Source organism: Lontra canadensis, unplaced genomic scaffold (assembly GCF_010015895.1).
Source record: "Lontra canadensis isolate GAN:19392208 unplaced genomic scaffold, GSC_riverotter_1.0 scaffold23, whole genome shotgun sequence".
NCBI classification, from domain to species: Eukaryota; Metazoa; Chordata; class Mammalia; order Carnivora; family Mustelidae; genus Lontra; species Lontra canadensis.
The window spans coordinates 5,753,693-5,773,883 of record NW_022631017.1 but is presented as its reverse complement, the minus strand read 5'-3'; the positions used below and the strand labels follow the sequence as shown (position 1 = coordinate 5,773,883).

At 53.7% G+C, this 20,191-nt stretch overlaps 2 protein-coding genes across 3 annotated transcripts in view; both read left to right on the top strand.

Annotated features, from left to right (window-relative positions):
- Positions 1–917: 917 nt before the first annotated feature.
- Positions 918–10,868, top strand: SRF (serum response factor). Its single transcript, XM_032862127.1, has 7 exons — positions 918–1,456; positions 3,081–3,347; positions 4,919–5,180; positions 5,727–5,846; positions 7,531–7,722; positions 8,104–8,180; positions 8,406–10,868. The coding sequence occupies exons 1-7, from the start codon at positions 944–946 to the stop codon at positions 8,499–8,501; spliced, it is 1,527 nt and encodes a 508-aa protein (XP_032718018.1). The 5' UTR covers positions 918–943; the 3' UTR covers positions 8,502–10,868.
- Positions 10,869–12,582: 1,714 nt separating this feature from the next.
- LOC116870436 (cullin-9) overlaps positions 12,583–20,191 on the top strand; it is a 34,205-nt gene continuing 26,596 nt past the window's right edge. Inside the window, exons 1-8 of one of the 2 annotated variants that reach the window (XM_032862126.1) lie at positions 12,583–13,812; positions 14,365–14,519; positions 14,848–15,357; positions 15,842–15,977; positions 16,125–16,318; positions 16,575–16,980; positions 17,392–17,584; positions 19,977–20,184. In XM_032862126.1, coding sequence (XP_032718017.1) covers positions 13,047–13,812; positions 14,365–14,519; positions 14,848–15,357; positions 15,842–15,977; positions 16,125–16,318; positions 16,575–16,980; positions 17,392–17,584; positions 19,977–20,184 — 2,568 coding nt within the window. In that variant the 5' untranslated portion in view covers positions 12,583–13,046. The remainder of the gene's footprint in view (positions 13,813–14,364; positions 14,520–14,847; positions 15,358–15,841; positions 15,978–16,124; positions 16,319–16,574; positions 16,981–17,391; positions 17,585–19,976; positions 20,185–20,191) is intronic. The other variant, XM_032862125.1, reaches the window with a different exon arrangement.

Sequence of the window (20,191 nt, the reverse complement as noted above, 5' to 3'; positions counted from 1 at the left end):
GGGGAGGGGAAGGGTTGGAGCCGAGCGGCGGGGAAGCGAGTCTGGACATCGGGGACCCAAGTCTCCTCTGCGCAGCGGGTAAATTTGCCTCCCTCAGGAAGGCATGGGGGAAGTGGTCCAATCCCTGCATTCCCTTGGAATTTGGGCTGTATTCTATCATTTACTGCAACCTGCCCAATCCGCTCAGGGACTACCCTAATGTTTGCTTCCAGCCCTTCCATTGCCGGATTCCCAGTGCTGCTCCCATTCCGCCGCGGGACTGCGCTCGGGTCCCCTCCCAGGCTTCCTCTGCTCAGGTCCCTCCCAATTCTACCATTCTCTGGTCTGGGGGGCGGAGTCGTACCGCCTCTCCTGTTCCTTTAAGAGGCTTCGGCTCCTCCCCTTTCGGAGTCGCCGTCTGACGCGGGATGACAGCAGCGAGTTCGGTATGTCTATGCAAATAAGAGCTCCCTGTGGGCCAATGGAAAGCGGAGGTGCCGGAACCGCGGACCAATGCGGAGGGGGCGCAGGGGCTCACCATATAAGGAACGGCCTCGCCATAAAAGGAAACATTGTATCTCTTTATATGGGGGGAAGGGTCGGGGGATCCCTCCGCCGCCAGCGCGTGGTCCCGGCCCCCTCCACCCGCCGTCTCGGCCGCGGCCAGCAGCCCCTGCCCCCCGGGGGACGCTGACGGCCGCCGGGCGCGCCGCCCTAGCATACGGACAGGGGGCGCTCCACGCGGCCTGGGGCAACCCGGGCCACAGGGGCAAGAAAGTGAGGGCCCAGGTCGGCCCGGGCGTGCAGGGGCCCCGGGTTCGCAGCGGCGACGGCGGCAGCGATAGCGGCTCTAGCAGCAGCGGGAGTGCCGGGTTGAGCCGGGAAGCCGATGGCGGCGGCGGCGGCGGCGGCAGCGGCTCCGATTCCTCGCTGACTGCCCGTTCGCCCTCCTGCATTGAGCGCCATGTTACCGAGCCAAGCTGGGGCCGCCGCGGCGCTGGGCCGGGGCTCGGCCCTGGGAGGCAGCCTGAACCGGACCCCGACGGGGCGGCCGGGAGGTGGCGGCGGCGGCGGGACTCGCGGGGCTAACGGGGGCCGGGTTCCCGGGAACGGTGCGGGGCTCGGGCCGGGCCGCCTCGAGCGGGAGGCTGCAGCGGCAGCGACAACCACCCCGGCGCCCACCGCGGGGGCCCTAGTCTACAGCGGCAGCGAGGGCGACTCGGAGTCGGGCGAGGAGGAGGAGCTGGGCGCGGAGCGGCGCGGCCTCAAGCGGAGCCTGAGCGAGATGGAGCTCGTCGGTGGGCCCGAGGCGGCGGCGGCGGCCACCGGAGGCTATGGGCCGGTGAGTGGCGCGGTGAGCGGGGCCAAGCCGGGTAAGAAGACTCGGGGCCGCGTGAAGATCAAGATGGAGTTCATCGACAACAAACTGCGGCGCTACACGACCTTCAGCAAGAGGAAGACAGGCATCATGAAAAAGGTACCGGGCCCTGAGGCTGGCCGGCCACGGGGGACCGGGAGGGTGGGGACACACAAGGGGAGCCTGAGAGGAAGGCAGAGCCGAGGCGGAGGTGAGAGGCGGCGAGTCCGCAGGAGGTGTGTGGGAGGGATGGCTGTTACCCCGGGAGGGCGAAAGGGGAGGGGCCGCCGGGGAAATGTGGGGAGAGGGGAGATGCCGGGAACGTCCAGAGAAGACGGGAAAGGCGCCGAGGTGGGAGTGACGGGCGCGGGAGAGGAACAGGGCCCTTGTAGAGTGAAGGGGTGAAGAGTGGTAATGGGAGGCTTCTCGGGAGGTGGTTAATGAGACGCGGGGGTCACTAGATCCAGTGCCTTTTGGTGTTCTGGGGAGGGTGCCGGAAAAGCAGGGAGCCGAGGGGAAGGTATGGAGTTCAAGAGGCTAGAGCTCTGTAAAAACAATGAGCCAGCATGTGTGGGAGGAAGGTGGGCACCACAAGAGTAGTGCTGGCTGGAAGGACAAGCAAGGCTGATGACCCAATGGGGCTCAAGAGCCCTAGGTGAGGGAGCAGGGCAGGACAACTGATGCTGCCTTGAGCAGCAGGGACTGAGTCCCACGATGGCCATGTGTCTTCCCTTGCATCCACTGGACACTGGTGCACTCCCTGCAGAACCACCTTCAGGACCATCTGCCTTTGGGACAAGTGGGATTTCCAGCCCTAGAGAGAATCTGTGCATGGAATTTGGGGGAAGGCAGGGAGGTTTGCAGAGGTACCTAGAAATTGTTCCTCTTCTAGCCAGCTATCCAGTGAAAAGGGGTGAGGAAAGAGTGTCTTGAGGTGTAGGAGATATGGGAAAGGATGGAAGCAGATGAACTGGGAAACAAGAAGCTAGAACCCTGGGGACATGGGCTGGTGTTTATTTCTGTACCATATAAAAACCAGAGCTGCTTCCAAGGTGGGTTGTGGAACTTTTTGGGGAGTAAGGAGGCCATCTCTGAGGCCATTCTTGAAGGTCCCCTCCCTGTGCTCGTGGCAGGGTAGTAGCTGCTAATCTAGCCCCATCTCCCATCACTACAAACCCTGTTGCATCAAGACAAAGAAAAAAGCTGGTAGCACAGTATTATAGGGCATAAGGTTAGGACCTGTGCAGTTTCTGGGAAGAAACATGGGACAGTTTAGAACTTATGTGACCCCCCCCCCATCCCTAATGTCTTCTGGGACTTCCAGTGAGATAGCAACTTTATTCTGTCTGTTTCCTGTGACAGCGAAGAGTGGGGTGGGTGGGAGCCCTCTCTCTGATGCTCCTGGCACCAAGCTGTATTCAGGAGCGGCTACCTGGGGCCCTCTGTGTCCCCTGAGGTTATACATTCTGTCACTAGGGGGCTGTGACTGCTTGCTTGGGCTATCTGCAGGTCAGTGGCTGCTCTTCAAAGGAGGAGCATGGGTAGTTTTTCTGCACTCCAGCTCTCTTTCAGATATTTTGATAGGACCCTCCACCAGCCCCAGTCACTGGAGAGGAAGGTCACTGGAGGTGGGGTGGGATGGGGCAGGGGCTTGAGATCTCTGTGTATTCCCTACTTCCCAAGGAAGGTAGAGAGAAAAAGTTTGGCTGACTTACCCATCTCCTCCTCCCCCCCCCCCCACCAGGCCTATGAGCTGTCCACGCTGACAGGGACACAGGTGCTGTTGCTGGTGGCCAGTGAAACAGGCCATGTGTATACCTTTGCCACCCGCAAACTGCAGCCCATGATCACCAGTGAGACTGGTAAGGCACTGATTCAGACCTGCCTCAACTCGCCAGACTCTCCACCCCGCTCAGACCCCACCACAGACCAGAGAATGAGTGCCACGGGCTTTGAAGAAACAGACCTCACCTACCAGGTGTCGGAGTCCGACAGCAGTGGGGAGACCAAGGTGTGTTTGGGTCGCCTATCTGAGGGAAAAGAAAAGGAGGGACTTCACCGGCAGAGAGGGGTGGGTGTGGGTGCCTCTCTCCCTCACTCAGGATAGGTGCCCACTGACGTGGAACGGAGCCGGGTTAATACCCCTCATCCTAGGGGACAGGTGTCCATCCTCGCCATCCTGACAGGAGGCCGGCCCCCTAGATAAGCGGGCGGCCTCCGTGCCCTTATAAGGCCGGCTCCGGCTCCAAGCCGGCCTCCTGCCTGCAGCCCGCCCGCCTGGCAGGGCCCTCGCATTCCTCCCGCCAGCTGTCTCCCTGCTGGGGGCGGGGGCGTAGCTTAGCCCTGCCCTCGCGGCAGGCTGGGTTGCCAGGGAGTAGGAAGGAAGCACCCGTGGGCTCCAGGGTCCTGGGAACCCAGCACTGTCGGCAGGCGGGCTGGTTGACTGGGCTGGAGACTACCTAACTAGCCAGCCGCCTACCTCTTCAGGATGTCCGGGCCTGGACACGTTTAGGGAGTGTATTCGCGGCTGCTAGGGATGCCGGCCCTAGTTACGCCTCCCCCTTCCTTTTCCCGGTAAGGAGAGGGGGCAGGGCTTCCTCCGTTGCCTCTCTCGGGAGCTCCTCCTTCCGGGTCGCCCTTCACTAACTGGCCAATCAGAAGAAGCGGCACTGTTTGCCTTAGCAACGCCTTCACCAATCAGGGGCTTTGAGCTCAGCTGCCTAGCAAACATCCCGCGTTGACCCACCCCCAGTATTTGAACCCCCTCAGTTCTCTGGGCTTGGTTCTCAGATCGTGGCTTCCTCCTTCCCCTTCTAAGAACAAAGGCTCGCGGAGGGGAGAGTTGGTGCTCCAGGTTCCCCCTCTTACAGGCGTGTCATCTGTAGTTGCAAACTCTTTAAGCAGTAGGGCTCATTTATTCCCAGGGAATTTTGCTGGAGGAATAAATTCCTTCGGTAGTCTAAATCTTAAGTTTTTGGCATGAGTGCTTAATTGCCCGACACCCAAGATCTCTCTGAAACCCTAAGTTCCCTGAAAAACTCTCGTCTCTATCTCAGAAGGCTGGCAAATCAGAGCCGGAAGGACATTTTTAAAGAGGACATAGTAGCCCAGCCCCCTAGTGTTTACACACCAGGAGAGCTGAGGCTCAGAAAGAAGAAAAGATTTTCCCAGGATCACATAGATGGTTATTGCCAGAGCTGGGAATGGACCCCCGTGCTTGATTCTGCAGCCAGAGTGATTACCATAGTCCATTGGGGCAGAGGATTCTGGGACTTATGATGATGACATCACCGACATCATAAGCACAGCAAATACTTATTGCTCCTTTTAGGTGTTAGGAACTTTATTTATGTTCACTTATTAGTCTTCATCACGCCTATGGGCTAAGTGTTCTTTTACAGACAGGAAACTGAAGCTCAGCAGCTCAGTAACTTGCCCAGGGGTCAGACAGCAGGTAAATGGCAGAGCTGGGGTTTGAACCCAAGCACACTGATTCCAGTCTTGGGCCAGCACTCCACACAAAGCTTCTGCAGGGGCAGGGTCTGGCAGAGGCTCACTGCTGTATCTTTCCTCTGGGTGTAGGACACACTGAAACAGGCGTTCACGGTCACCAACCTGCCGGGTACCACCTCCACCATCCAAACAGCACCCAGCACCTCTACCACCATGCAAGTCAGCAGCGGCCCCTCCTTCCCCATCACGAACTACCTGGCACCAGTGTCTGCTAGCGTCAGCCCCAGCGCTGTCAGCAGTGCCAACGGGACTGTGCTGAAGAGTACAGGCAGCGGCCCCGTCTCCTCTGGGGGCCTCATGCAGCTGCCTACCAGCTTCACCCTCATGCCTGGTGAGTCACAAGGGGCAAACTGAGCATGCCAAGAGTGGGCTGAGGGCTGGCACAAGGGGGACCTCTTTCCTTGCTCAGAAGGAGGGTGGACAGCCAGAGCTCGAGGGAAGCCTCTTACCTCCCACTTGTAGGCATGCCCTTCCTCCTGGGACCCCTACTCTCCTTGTCAGTAAGTTTCAACCATACCCTCTGGCCTTGTCTAGCCAGCCCAGCTCTGTGCCTCTACTGCCAGAGGGACAGTAGACATTCCACCACCTCCCTACCTTGAGTGGGGCATGTTCTCGTTGGTTCAGTGCTAGCTCCTCTATCACCCAAGGAGGCAGAAGCAAGTCCTGGGGTGGGAGGAGGGGGGAGGGGCAAGAGCAGAGTGCAGAAACCCCTGGAGACATGATTCAGGACATGAAAGGCCTCATTAGCTCCCGGGAAAGATAGCTATGGGAGTCAGGGAGCAGTGTGCCAGACCCTGGGGCTGGGGGTGTTCATGGGTGCTTGGTGCAGATGGTGACCGGGTAGGACAGAGCATGAGTAAGTCTCTGTGTCTCCTAGGTGGGGCAGTGGCCCAGCAGGTCCCAGTGCAGGCCATTCAGGTGCACCAGGCCCCGCAGCAAGCGTCTCCCTCTCGCGACAGCAGCACAGACCTCACGCAGACCTCCTCCAGCGGGACAGGTATAGCTCGAAGCTCTCTCCTCCCTGCCCCACCCCACCTCCTTCATGAGGTCTAGCCACAGGGGCCTAGCAGTACCCCTCCTATAACTAAGGTCAGACAGTTTCTTTTCTTTTCTTTTTTTTTTTTTTTAAGATTTTATTTATTTATTTGACAGAGAGAGATCACAAGTAGGCAGAGAGGCAGGCAGAGAGAGAGAGAGGGAAGCAGGCTCCTTGCTGAGCAGAGAGCCCGATGCGGGACTCAATCCCAGGACCCTGAGATCATGACCTGAGCCAAAGGCAGTGGCTTAACCCACTGAGCCACCCAGGTGCCCCCGTCAGACAGTTTCTTAAGATGGGCATAGAGGCTTTTGGCTCAACCGTTACCCTAATCCTTATGGGAAGGTCAGGTGAGGATGGCAGGGTTTGGAACCCTGTGTTGTATTAGGGCTGTGGATTTCAGGAAGAAATGAGGGACCATTGGAGCCACTCTTCTCATTCAGATGAGAAGCTAGGGGCCCAGAAAGAAGTTACTTGCCCAAGGACACGTGTTTGCTTAATTACCAGGAATGATTTATAGAGCAGTTGTCTCCTTGTGGGAGGGTATCCTAAGTTTTGAGTAGCCATAATTCCCCTCTGTGTCTCTAGTCATTTCAGAAATGATGAAACGCTTTCAAACTAAAATTACCTTTTTTTTTTTTTTGAAGATTTTATTTATTTATTTGACAGACAGAGATCACAAGTAGGCAGAGAGGCAGGCAGAGAGAAAGGGGGAAGTAGGCCCGATGTAGGGCTCGATTCCAGGACCCTGAGATCATGACCTGAGCCGAAGGCAGAGGCTTAACCCACTGAGCCACTCAGGCGCCCCAAAATAAAACTACTTTTAAGTTTTTGCCCTTAACAACCTTGTTATATGTGATGTGGTCTATGGACAGAAGACCAGCATCACGTGGGAACTTGATAGAAACATATACCATTTTTTTTTTTAAGATTTTATTTATTTATTTGACAGACAGAGGCCACAAGTAGGCAGAGAGGCCTGCAGAGAGAGAGGAAGGGAAGCAGGCTCCCCGTTGAGCAGAGAGCCCAATGCAGTGCTCGATCCCAGGACCCTGAGATGACCTGAGCCGAAGGCAGAGGCTTAACCCACTGAGCCACCCAGGTGCCCCAGAAACGTAAACTCTTAAGCCTTACCCTAAACCTGCGGAATCAGAATCTGCATTTTAATAAGATCCCAAGTGACCTTATGCACATTAATCTTGGTTGTTTAAAAGATGAATTTGTTAGCCACACATTTAGGAGGAGGGAGGAAAATTTAAAAAAAAATTGGGGTGATGGAGCCCCCTAAAAGGGGAGTATCTGAAAAAGATAAATAAAAGGGGAGTATCTGAGTTTCCCTAGAGTGGATCAGTCATTGCAATCCTTGTTTCTCCCAGGGCCTTATGGTCTTGGAATGAAGAATTCAGCAGATAGACAATTGAATGGTGTAACATGATGGGATATAATTAAAGGTTGGTGCTCCTGTGTTCAAGAAAAAAGGCGGCTTTTCTTAGTTGATGACACGGACCAGAGGAACGAGTCTTGTCAAGCTGCTGACCTGGGCAATGGCATGAGGAGTCCGGAGCCCTGGAACTCCTGGAGGTGGGATGGGGTCTATCAGTAGGGACCAGGGCCATCCTCCCTAATGTGTGTCTGTGTTTGCCAGTGACATTGCCTGCCACCATCATGACGTCATCTGTGCCCACAACTGTGGGCGGCCACATGATGTACCCTAGTCCCCATGCGGTGATGTACGCACCCACCTCGGGCTTGGCTGATGGCAGCCTCACCGTGCTCAATGCCTTCTCCCAGGCGCCATCCACCATGCAGGTGTCCCACAGCCAGGTCCAGGAGCAAGGTGAGTTGTGCGGTGGGGCTCAAGAAAGGAGGACTGTTTCCTCCCTGACACAGGCACACGCTCGAATGGGCCCCCACATGCCCACCTAGATGGACACACTCACATACACATACACAGACTAAGCTGCCCACACATATCCCTACACACGCACACACGGATGCTTGCACACGTATCCCGACACCCCTGGCTGTCCACTAGGGTACTCCTGCACACTTGAAAATCCGCAGCCACATGCACACACGGACACATTTGGACATTCACCCTTGGGTACTTACGTCTGAGACTTACCGGGTCACTTGTACAATTATCACCACTTCTCCAGTATCTGGAAGTTTCTCTTGAGCAAGCAGTTTGAGTGTCTCCTGTGGGTTCCCGATGCAGGTGGCGTTCCCCAGGTGTTCCTCACAGCGCCGTCTGGGACAGTGCAGATCCCTGTTTCTGCAGTTCAGCTTCACCAGGTAGGTGGGGTGGGGGGCACCCTTCACCTCCCCCCAGCCAGACAGCCAGCCAGCTCTTTATCTTACCTCGGGAGTTCCATTAACCCATTGGTCAAAGCCAAGACCCCCAGCCAGGAGGCCTGTTTTCCCAGTCAGGCCTGTGGTGGACAGGCAGGCAAGCAGTGGGGAGCTTGAGCTGTCTGGTCAGTTCCTGCTCCCTCTTCCTGACGCACCCCTTCCCTCCAGATGGCTGTGATAGGGCAGCAGGCTGGGAGCAGCAGCAACCTCACCGAGTTACAGGTGGTGAACCTGGACGCCGCCCACAGCGCCAAGAGTGACTGATCCGCCCTGCCACCCTGGACAGATGGCCCACGGGATGGCACCACTTATTTATTGTTGCCTTTTCACGTTTTCTTTACACACACGTTGACGGGCCGCAGGAGGGAGGCAGGGAGGAGGAGTGGGCAGCCACAGGACTGAGCCCTCTCACTCCAGCCAAAGAAATGGGCCAGCCTGCCCTCCACCCCATCCTCCCTCACCCTCCCCTCCTTCTAGCTCCACCTCCCCTTTTCTGTTGACGGTGGGGCTGTCCTCCCTCCTCAGACTCCCCTCGCCAGCTTGGCTCCATGTTTGCCATGAGTATTAGCTTATTCAATGGGACCGTGCCCCACCTTCCCACACACAGGCCTCTGTGGGACTAGGCACCGTGTTCCCCCTGAGGAAGCAGTTGGGGTCTTCTCCCAGCCTCCCTGCTGACCCCATGTCAGCACTGTGTCTGTCACAGGCTGGGTAAGAAGAGCCCTACCCCTGCCCCTCAGGGAGCCGCCTGGGAGGATGGGGCTTCTTCCCTCACACCACCGCCCCATTGTCCCTGCAGCTTCTGAGAGCCGGGCCTGTGCACAGAGCAGGTTCCCAGGGCCAGCTGCCCTGCCCTGCCTTGCTGATCCCCTCGGAACTCCAGGGATTCCTGGGTTGGAGGGAACCATCAGAGTTCCCTCTCACCCTGTCTCCCACCCCCTTCCTCCCAGCTGCTTTACTTAAAGTTGATTTTGAACTTTTTATTTGAGGAGACGAAGTGAAAACAAATCTATAAATATATATTTTTAAAATATTTAAGCTTTTTTTTATGGCGTTTTTCTCGTCCCCCTCCCTGCCCAAGCTCCCCTTCCCTGGGGAGCCCTGGGGCTCCCCGGAACTGGCTGGGCCTCTGGGGACAGAGCCACCCCACGAGCTCGGGGCCCACCAGTGTGTAGGGGAGATTCTGGGATTGCCCGGTCCTGGGTTGTTTCCAGGAGAAAACCGGGGGAGGGGCCCTCAGGCCATGCCCCAACGGGGTGGGGAGGGTGACCCACAGCCCTGGGTCTCTTTTTGCCCTTTAAGGCTGTTGCAAGGGAGAGGGAAGAGGGAGACCAAACGTGGGGGTGGGGGTGGGAGGGTGTCAGGTAGAGGCAACTGACTTCATTTGTGCCACATGCATGGGCATTGCAGCCTTGTGCTCCCCCAGGCCTGCAGCTGCCTGGGGCCCAAGTTGCAGTGAGCAGGGTGGGGTCTGGGAGGGGGTAAGAGGCAGGAATGGGGGTCAGAAGAAACGGGAGCAGCTCTTGGGCTGAGTATAGGGATAGGGGAGCCAGAAAGGGGCAGCTCTCCCAGGGAGTGAGCAGCTACTGTAACTTTTTTAAATTAAGACAAAAAGCCTTGAAGAAAATGACTTTATTTTTCTAAGTGTAACCTCAGTATTTATGTAATTTGTACAGGGGCCGTGCCCTACCCCACTCTGCCCCCTTTGGGGTAGACCTTGAGGATGGGCCAGCATAGGGGGAGGGTCTTTTACCCTGTGTCAGAGCCTACCTTCACCCCCTTTATCCAGAAAGGGAGCTTTTTCAGAACAGGGCAGCAGTTGGGGTGGAGTTTTATTAACCCCCGTGACTGCCTTCAGGAGGAACAATCCTGCTTCTGTGATTAGGTGAAGGGGTGGGGGAAGTTTTTGCGCACAGCCTAGTTATCAAGGGGATGATTTGCCAACGCGTTTGAGAACCCCCCGTAACCTCTAACCCCCATTGCTGTCTTGCCCCAGTTTGGGGTGCCAAGATGGAAGTCACCATTCTGGGCTTTCTCCTGGAGATAGCTGGGGCTTATGGGTGGCTTACAAGGCTGGGGCATGGCAAATCAGGGGTCAGAGAGTGGGGGAGCTTGGGACTCAGGTCTGTAACTGCCCAGCCCCCTTTCTCTGCTCTTGTTTCACTCCACGATCACTCACTCACTCCCCACTCCCCCACCCAGGGGAGGAGACTGATGAATTCCTCCTCTCTTTCCCACAAAAGACAGACCCAGTGAGTGAATCAGGCAAAGTGCTTATAATGTGTGTTTGTGTGAGCGTGGCCTTGGGAGAACATGTGTGCGTCAGGGATGAGGTGGCATTTATATGTGCAACAACCCTTGGTGTTTCCCTTCCTTGGTGGCTCTGGAGTGTGTATGTGCGTGCATGAATGTGTGCACGCGCGCGCATGAGTGTGCTTGCGTGCGTGTGCCTGAGTGTGTGTGTGTGTGTGTGTGTGTATGCGCGAATGTGGAGTATGTCAGTGGTTTCTACTTCCCCTGGGATGTTGACCCAGGAATAGTGGACATGGTCACAGTCCTATGTACAGAGCTTTCTTTTGTATTAAAAAAAAAAAATACTCTTTCAATAAATGTATCATTTTTGTGCACAGACTGTGGGGTCTTTGCCTCTGTTTTTCCGCATAGGGAGGGAGGGAAATATGAACACGAATCAAACCCCAAAGGTTGCTCTGAGAAGCAAGCCTGTCTGCCTGATGAGAACAGCAAAGCTAAGGGTTACTTTGGGCTGTGGAACTCCGTCACTTAATTGAAGGAATATCCCGGGGAGCTGCAGCCTTTGTCTTTGTGCATGGCTTTGTTAGGTTTTTAGGCCAACTCAGAGATGAGCAATTTTAATTAATAGGAAAAGTGACTCCACCAATTCGAAGCACTGCAGAGGGGTTTGGGAAACTCATGGCCAAGTGACGTAGTGAAAACTCACAGGACAGCTCCAGGGTTGGGAGTGTAGCTTTCAGGGGGACCGGGAAGGCCAACCCACGGGATGCGACGGGGGCTTCCAAGGTGATGGAAAGGGCTGCGTACTTCTGCGGCGAGGAGCAACGTGACTGTGAGCGCGGGCTGTGACTGTGAGCGTGAGCCCCGCCCGAAGCGCGCCCCGCCCGCAGCGGCGCGGCCACTACGCATGCTCCACTCGCGCGCCCTTCCGCCACGCTCGAGTGTGGGCTGCTGGGGCCCCCGTAGAAGCCGGGCCGCGCCCGCCCTGGACGTGTGACCCGGAAGGGAGCAGCTGAGGAGGCGGGGCCAGGACGGCGGGACCGGCCGCTGGCTCCCAGCGAGGGCCAAGCCGGGCGGTGGGAGGTGAGAGGAGAGTCCTGCGGCGACCCGGTCCCTGACGCGTCCCCTTCCCCTCCCTGACCCGCTCTCCTGGGGCTGATGACGAGAGCCAGGGCTTGCTCTCCGAGATTCGCCCGGTTCTGTCAGCCACCTCGGACCGCGCCCCCCCTCCTCACCCCGCCCCCCCAAAGCCGTTCCGCTGCCCTAGTGGCCTCCCGCACCCCTGATGGTCTGCAAGCTTGGGTCTGACCTTGCTACCTGCGTCTACCTGCTGTCTCAACTCCAGGTCCAGATCTCACCTCCACACCTCAGTTTACTGCTTCTGTTCTGGGCCCATGATAATTTCCCTCTTCTCCCCTCCCTCCCCCAAATTTAGGCCTATCAGTTGTTTTACTTCACCCTGCTCATCATTTTTCTATTGCCACATCACCAATTACTTTCCGGCCTTTCCCCCCCTCCCACATACTACCCGGACCCCTGCCCCTATCGAGGTCCACATCCCACGTTTCCCTTCAGTTTCACGGCTTTCTTCTGTCATCTTTTATGCCCCGTATTCCTACTCTCACCACTCCCCAGTTAACCCCATACTGCTACATACCACACGTACCTTTTCCTGATCGCCCCATAGCCGTCTTCCTATTCCCATTTATCATCTTCCGGTTTAATAACAATTCTTCTGAGGCCTGCCCCTCCCTTCTCCAGCTAAGAATAATATTAGGTTGTGTTTAGGGAGCTCTCACTGTGTGCTAGCAGCTGTTCTAGGTGATCTACCTACATGATCTTACTTAGTTTCTACAATATTACAATACGATCACCATGTTGCAGAGGAGGGAACTGAGGTTCAGAGGTGAAGGGACTTGTCCAAAAGTATTCACGGAATAAATGAAAGAGCCAGAATTCAGAGTTATACCTGAGTCTCACCTGTGCTATATTGCCTCTTTAACATCTTCACCATCTCCTTACCTCATTTCCTACCCTTCAGCTCCATGATTACCATCTCCATATCTATGTACCTTAGATCCCTGCCGGACATAGAACTTACGTGCCAGGTGGAGCCTGGTCTTTTTTTCCCATAATTTTATCTGGCCCCCTTGGCCCCTCTCCTGCTCACAATACCCTGATACACTTTCCCCATCCAGCCATCCGGATGTGGGGGCCCACCTCCCACCCTTCTTTTGTCTCTATTCTATCTGATGGCCCACTCCTTTATATCCATATTCCAGCTTTACGCTGTCATTTTTACTCCCTGCCCTGCTTCTCCTCTACCCTCACTTTCCTCATTTGCTCTGGCTTCGCTGTCTTCCATGCTGCTGTCTTGCCTGCTCAGCCCTGTTATCTTTCGAAGTCTTGATCTGTATCCCATGGCCACCCTGCTCTTTTACCTAGACTGTCCTACTTAGCTGTCACTCTTTTTGTGACCTTTTTGTTCTTACCCTGTTTCATAACCTCTTCCATTGCTTAAACCCTTTCATTTCATCCTCTTGCTATTTCCAAGTTATGTATTCCATCCCATTCTGGGTTTTTTCTCTTTGGTCTGTAAGTTCCACCAGGCAGCTTACCAGTCACCCTGCACCCGATCTATGTCTCAAGGTTCTGTCCCCTCCATGTAGTCTTTTGCCTTGCCCTCATTGCCTTTATCTTTCTCCTTGTGTGTCCCAGGAGGTCAGGATGGTGGGGGAACGGCGCACCGGGGACCTCATGGTGCCCTTGGGGCCCCGGCTGCAGGCATATCCTGAAGAGCTTATTCGACAGCGGCCTGGGCACGATGGGCATCCTGAATACCTGATCCGATGGAGTGTTCTGAAGTGTGGGGAAGTGGGCAGAGTGGGTGTGGAAGAGGGCAAGACAGAACACATCCTCATGTGGCTGTCAGCCCCCGAAGTCTACGCCAACTGCCCCATGCTGTTAGGTGAGCGGGCACTATCTAAGGGACCTCAGCATGAAGCAGCTGGGGGTTCAGGAAGCTTTCCCCGAGATCCAGGAGGTCTGGATGACACAGCAATGAGAGAGATGGAGGCTGATGTGCGGGCGCTGGTGCGCAGGGCTGCCAGGCAGCTGGCAGAAGGTGGGACCTCGAGCCTCACAGCCGCTGTGCTCCACACCATCCATGTGCTCAGTGCTTATGCCAGCATCGGGCCCCTCACTGGGGTCTTCAGGGAGACGGGAGCCCTGGACCTGCTCATGCACATGTTATGCAACCCTGAGCCTCAGATCCGTCGGAGTGCGGGCAAGATGCTACAGGCTCTGGCAGCCCACGATGCTGGTAAGAGACAGCCAGGGGAAGAAGGAAAGCACTGGAGAGAATGGGGCCACAAGGAGTAAGAACAGAAAGAAGAGGGATTTTCCAACTCTGGAAGAACACCTAATATTTGGTGAATACCAATTCATTCCCCCCCCAAAAAATAGCTTAATAAGCTATTACAGGTGTAGAAATAGAATAAAATAATAGTATCCTGTTTATCTGTCCATTCTCAGTGCAGTGGCAGAAAAGAGAATAAGATAGGTTTATATTTTTAAACAGTCTGTTGAGATTTATTCATTGATTGTGACATCAGTTTGGTGGATTACAACCAACATGTTTTTTAATGTAAAATAACTAGCAAGTAGCACTTGGTAAGGTAAGTTTTGTGGCATAAAATATACGTTTTGGTCGTATGCGTGTATGTTTGTATCGGGTTACCATGGAAATTATATGCCCTACCTTGAGCCTCAGTCACAAGTTTGGAAACCTCTAGGGTAGGGGTTAGATAGTCTAGGAAAGGCAGGGGAAAGTCTTGGGGATTGAGGAGAAGATAAGATTGGGTGTGGATTACAGGGAGTCGGGCTCACGTCCTTCTGTCACTGAGCCAGCAAGATGGCATCGAGCAGCACATGGATTTTGACAGCCGCTATACTTTGCTGGAGCTGTTTGCAGAGACCACCTCCTCTGAGGAGCACTGCATGGCCTTTGAGGGCATTCATCTGCCTCAGGTACTCCGGCAGCTGTGGGGGAAATGCCATGTACAAGGCCAAGGGCATCGCTTCTCAAAGCGTGGTTTGGGATCATGCATCCGCCCCAGGGCCACTTGGGGAGTTTGTTAAAATGAAGGGTCATGCTTGCTTCCCCACTCAGAATTTCTCAGATTAGAACCCAGGAATCTCTCTTTGAAGACACTCCTTGTGCATCCTATAAATCATATTTTGAGACCTCAAAGTGTGGGGATAGGCATTCGTATTTCTCTGTAGAGGATGATATGGGGAAAGGAGAGGGACTGAAGCTGGGAGAAGATGAACCTACACCACAGACTGTGTCCTACAGATCCCAGGAAAGCTGCTCTTCTCCCTGGTAAAACGCTACCTGTGTGTCACCTCCCTGCTGGATCAGCTGAATAACAGCCCAGAGCCCGGGGCTGGCGACCGAGGCTCCCTGTCCTCCAGGGAGTTCGGCCAGGAGAAAAGCCGGGGGCAGCGGGAGCTGGAGTTCAGTATGGCTGTGGGTAACCTCATCTCTGAGCTGGTGCGGAGCATGGGCTGGGCCCGGAACCTCAGCGAACAGAGCACGTTGCCGCCGCGGCCCACCCGGTCCATCTTTCAGCCCTGCGTTTCAGGCCCTAGCCTTTTGCTCCCCACCGTGGTTGCTGCCCCCAGAAGGCAAGAGCGGGTCTTCCGCCAACGCTCTGAATTCTCGAGCCGCTGTGGCTATGGTGAGTATGTGCGAGAGACACTACAGGTGGGGATGCGAGTGCGCATGCTGGATGACTATGAGGAGGTCGGCGCTGGGGACGAGGGCGAGTTCCGCCAGAGCAACAACGGCGTGCCCCCCGTGCAGGTGAGCGAGGGGGCATGGGAAACTAGCTGGGGGGATCATAACTGGGGCTTCCAAGCAGGGGGCCCTCGCAGGCCACCCCCCCCAGAGAAAACCCCTGTGCAGATTGGAATGATTAAAGGGGGTTAGCAATTGAGAAGGGCTTGGGAAAATTTGGAGGGCTGAGAAAATTCGGTGGGCTGTGGGGCCAAGCAGAGACTTGCACCCAGGAAGCAGAGCTGGTGCCTGGAGACACTCCCTGCTCCGCCATCCAGGGAGTTGGCTGGGAGGTAGTGTCAGAGCATTGGCTATCAGGGTTAGGAGATGAGTGGCAGGGCCCATCCCATAGCGGAAGGGAGCCTTTTGTTCTACCAAGGCTGTTTGGAGCTAGCCAGCTATGCATCTGAGGACCATGTGTCCCCGCTCTGGGCCCAGCCTTGTCCTCCCAAGCCTACACCACCCAGGGCTCAGAAGCCTCTTTACCTCTTTCTTGCTTCCTCCATACCAGGTCTTCTGGCAGTCAACCGGCCGCACCTACTGGGTGCACTGGCACATGCTAGAGATCCTGGGCCCTGAGGAAGCTGCCGAGGACGCTGCTTCAGGAGCTGTGGAGAAGGGGGCAGGGGCTCCTCTGTTGGGCACAGGTGAGCCTTTGAGGGCAGTGGACAGCATGTCTCTGAACAGGGGAGTAGGAATGGGATGTAGCCACTCCTGACCAGGAGCTGCCCCAGAGATTCAGAAATGCCCTTTGTTCCTGCTGGATGATGACACCCCCGTTCCTGTATCCTCAGCACTTCCCTCCTGGGACTGGAAACCTCTGGATGGGCTCTACTCTTTGCCGTACCTCCAGCCTGAGCCTCAGAAGAATGAGCAGTTGGGATACCTGACCCAGGCTGAGTGGTGGGAGTTGCTCTTCTTCATCAAGAAGCTGGACATATGTGAGCAGCAGCCAATTTTCCAGAATCTTCGGGAGAACCTGGATGAGGTATCATAGGCCTGATACTTGGGTTTATAGTGGGTTTGGAGGTGGGATTCTCTAAGGGAGTTCTAGTTAAGGGGGTGCTCAGGGGGAGGCTGAGCTAGAGATTAGAGAGTATGAGGGAGGTCTGCTGGGGAAGGAGACAAGTGCTGTGAGGTCTGGTATGCAAGGTATGGTGGGAACCAGCCACCCTCTCTGTTCCTGTCCCCCAGGACCTTTGTGTCTGTTTGTTCCTGATGTACGTACCTTCTTCTGTTGACAGACCCTGGGTGACAAGGCCCTGGGTGACCTCTCTGTGCCCGTGGAGAAGGCTGAGGGTCTGCTGCAGGTACTCAGCAGTCGGTTTGAGGGCAGCAACCTCAGGGACCTGCTCAGCTCCCAAATCTACACCAAGTATGGGCTGCTGCCCGATGAACTTAGCATCTCGTCTTCGTCACGAAGTCACTCCTGTACCTTAGATGCAGAAGAGGAGTCCAAGTCAGAGGCCACCTTCTCCGAGGAGGAGACTGAGTCACCCAAAGCAAAAGCTGAGCCCCTGAGGGCAGATGCAGAATGTGCCAAGGGAAAAACTGAGCCCTCTATGGCACAGAGTGACTCACAGCTATTCAACCAGCTTCTGGTGATGGAGGGGATGGCTCTGCCCCCTGAGATGAAGGAGGCAGCCAGTGGTGAGTCAGGTGCTGGGAGGGGAGGGCAAAGAAGTTGGAACAAGTCCTGGGTAGTCCTCACAGAAATAGTCCGGGTAGAGCTGTAGACTATGATTGCTGTTGCATGGGAGAATGCTCTGGAAGCATGCCTTCCATCTTCCTTCCTTTGACCTTGAGTGTATCTAACCAACCAATTGCTGCTCCCCTCAGTATCTGTGGAAAAGGAGGCTCCGTTTTCTAGAATATCTTCATCTTCAGTGTTTGGCTATTAAATCCCTCACACAACATTGGAAAAGCTCTGAATGCAAGCTACAGAAATGAATAATGTATTACAATATCAGTAGGATAACTGGGCTTGACCTTTAAAGACTTCCAACTTGGAGGAGACTCATTTTTTTTTTTAAGCCACTACCTTTCTCTCACCAATTTCAGAAATGGCTAGAGGCTTGCGGGGTCCTGGTCCGCGCAGCTCCCTGGATCAGCACGTGGCAGCGGTCGTGGCCACCGTGCAGATGTCCAGCTTGGACACAAACCTGCAGCTTTCAGGGCTCTGTGCCCTCTCTCAGGCCGTGGAGGAGGTCACTGAGCAGGACCACCCTCTGGTCCGTCCTGACAGATCCCTGAGGTTAGTTAGAATGTGGGGAGGGAAGGTGTTTTGGGTTAAGCTGCCACTGGGGGAGGATGGTGGTAGGGACAGAAGGGGCTCTAGGGGAATTTGAAAGGCTGAGGGTGAAAGAAGGGTCTGCCTGAGAGCAGCCGAGCAGAGGATGCGGAATATCCTTGGAGGACTTACTCTGTGCCAGGCTCTGTGCTTAAAGTTTTGTTTACATTCTCTCATTAAATCCTCCTCTCTGTTGTCCTTCCTGAGGAAGAGTTGATGCTCTGCTTATGCCGTTGGTGGGGAAACAGGACTTTAGAAAATTTAACTCGCAGAGTTTGATAGATAGCAGAGCCAGGATTCAAACCTAGCTCTTTTGGGCCCTGGAGCTTGGGTTCGTTTGTTCGTTCGTTCGTTCCTTCCTTCGTTCCTTCCTTCTTTCCTTCCTCTCTTTTTCTCTCTCTCTCTCTCTCCCTTCCTCCTTTTCTTTCTTTCTTTCTTTCTTTCTTTCTTTCTTTCTTTCTTTCTTTCTTTCTTTCTTTCTTTCTTTCTTTTTTCTTCTTTATTTAAGTAATCTCTACACCCAACGTGGGGCTCAAACTCATGACTCCAAGATCAAGAGTTGCACACTTTTCCATCTGAGCCAGCCAGGTGCCCCTGAATTCTTTTCCTCTTTTCTTTTTTATCCCTTCTTATTTTCTATTTTCAAATGTTCTTTTGTTTTTAAGCCGCTTCTTAACTATACACAAATATGTTCTCATTTTAAAAGATCTGAAGAATGTAAAAGAGTATAGAAGGAAAAGACAGAATCCCTTTCCACCACTGTTGTCAGTCTGCTGGGGATTCTTCAGACCTTCCCCAGGTTTATGTCTGTCAGTGTGTTTGGAAATAGAACATTTTCTGAGTTTGTGTTTAAATCTATGTAATCATGCTACATTTTTCTACAACTTTCCTCCCAAAACTCAGTATGTCTGAGAGGGCTCTCCATGCCTGTCCACACAGAGCTGCCTCATTACTCTCACAGCTGCACAGGACTCTGAAAGAGGATTATCTCCAAGTTCAAATATAGTGTTCTACTGGATCTGTTTTCCTCACGTCTGCCAGCACTGGATATTATCTTTTTGTTTGTTTGTTTATCAGATTGGCAGAATTTTAAACGATTGGTATCTTTATTTTAATTTCTTAGTTTTAGCGAAGTTAAGCATATTTGCATGTATTTGTTGTGTTTCTTCTTGTATAAATAATCTGTTCTTTTCCTTTGCCCATTTTCTTACTGGGTCTTTGTTTTCTTCTTACTGATTTGTAGGCAATCTGGATATTAATCTGTTATTTATATTTTGTATATCTTGCTTTTTTTTCCCAAATCTTACTAATTCTTTTCTGAATATGAAATAATATATATCACCTATAAAAAAGTTAGAAAATTATGAAGGTAAAAACCATCTGAAAACCCTTTGCAGAGAGAGTCACTATTAACATTTTGGTAAACATCCTTATTTACATTTCTATATCCATTTATATATATGACTGATGGGTATTAACTTGTTTATAGTAAATCCGGCTACAGAAGGGGATTTATATAGGAAGTCCATTTGATTCATGTTTTTGTCATCATAAAGCTCTTGAGAAAAGACAAATAAAGACAGAACTTTCCCAGGCCACCTCCTCAAGATGCTTCTCTCTCACTGTGGAGAAAGATAATTCCAGTTTTTTCCTTCTTGCGATGCACAGTGTAATCTAGGGACTCTGGAGTGCTTCTTCTTCCCCTAAGATCAGCATTTCCAAAGGATTGTCTCTCCCTCACACTGCTTCTCTCTTAACTTTGCAGACAGTTTTAGGATTTTAGGGCAGAATATTTTTAAACTTTTGAATGGCTTCTAGGTTTTAAATGGGTCTGTCCTACTCCAGGATTATAAAAAATATTTCCCTTTATTTTCTAAATATTTTAAAATCCTTGTGCTGACAGAGTGAGGCAGAGTCCCTGCTGTAACTGTTTTGGGTGTCCCCACCTTATGGGTCGCGTGGCTCTTGCAGTTCTCACTGGCTGGGATGCCTTCCTTACCTAGCGACCTGTATCTACCCTGCATCGTTTCTTAGAGTTTTAATTTTCACGAGTTCATATTTTGACAACCAGGCTACAGGTCTGCTGCTCTTTCTAAACATTTCTCAATTCTTGCTTATTTCCTATGGTATTGTGATTAGAATTCCATTGAATTTATGGATTTATGTGAACAGGTGAGCCAGAGTTTGGGACCACATTGCCTCACGGCCTCCTTCACATGGTGAGGAGTCAGGGGCAGTCAGTTAGCCTGGAGAGGAGAGGGCCCGAGGAGAAGAGCAGGCTGGAGAGGGGTGGAGAGGGCTGTGCAGGGAGTCAGATGTGACTTTTGGGATGGGGAACTCCAATGTCTCTTCTAAGAGAGAAGCTTGTGAAGATGCTGGTGGAGCTGCTGACCAACCAGGTGGGAGAGAAGATGGTGGTGGTGCTGGCCCTGCGCCTCCTCTACCTGCTCATGACCAAGCACGAGTGGCGCCCACTGTTTGCCAGGGAGGGTGGCATCTACGCTGTGCTGGTTTGCATGCAAGAATATAAGACTTCCGTCCTGGTGCAGCAGGCCGGGCTGGCGGTGAGTG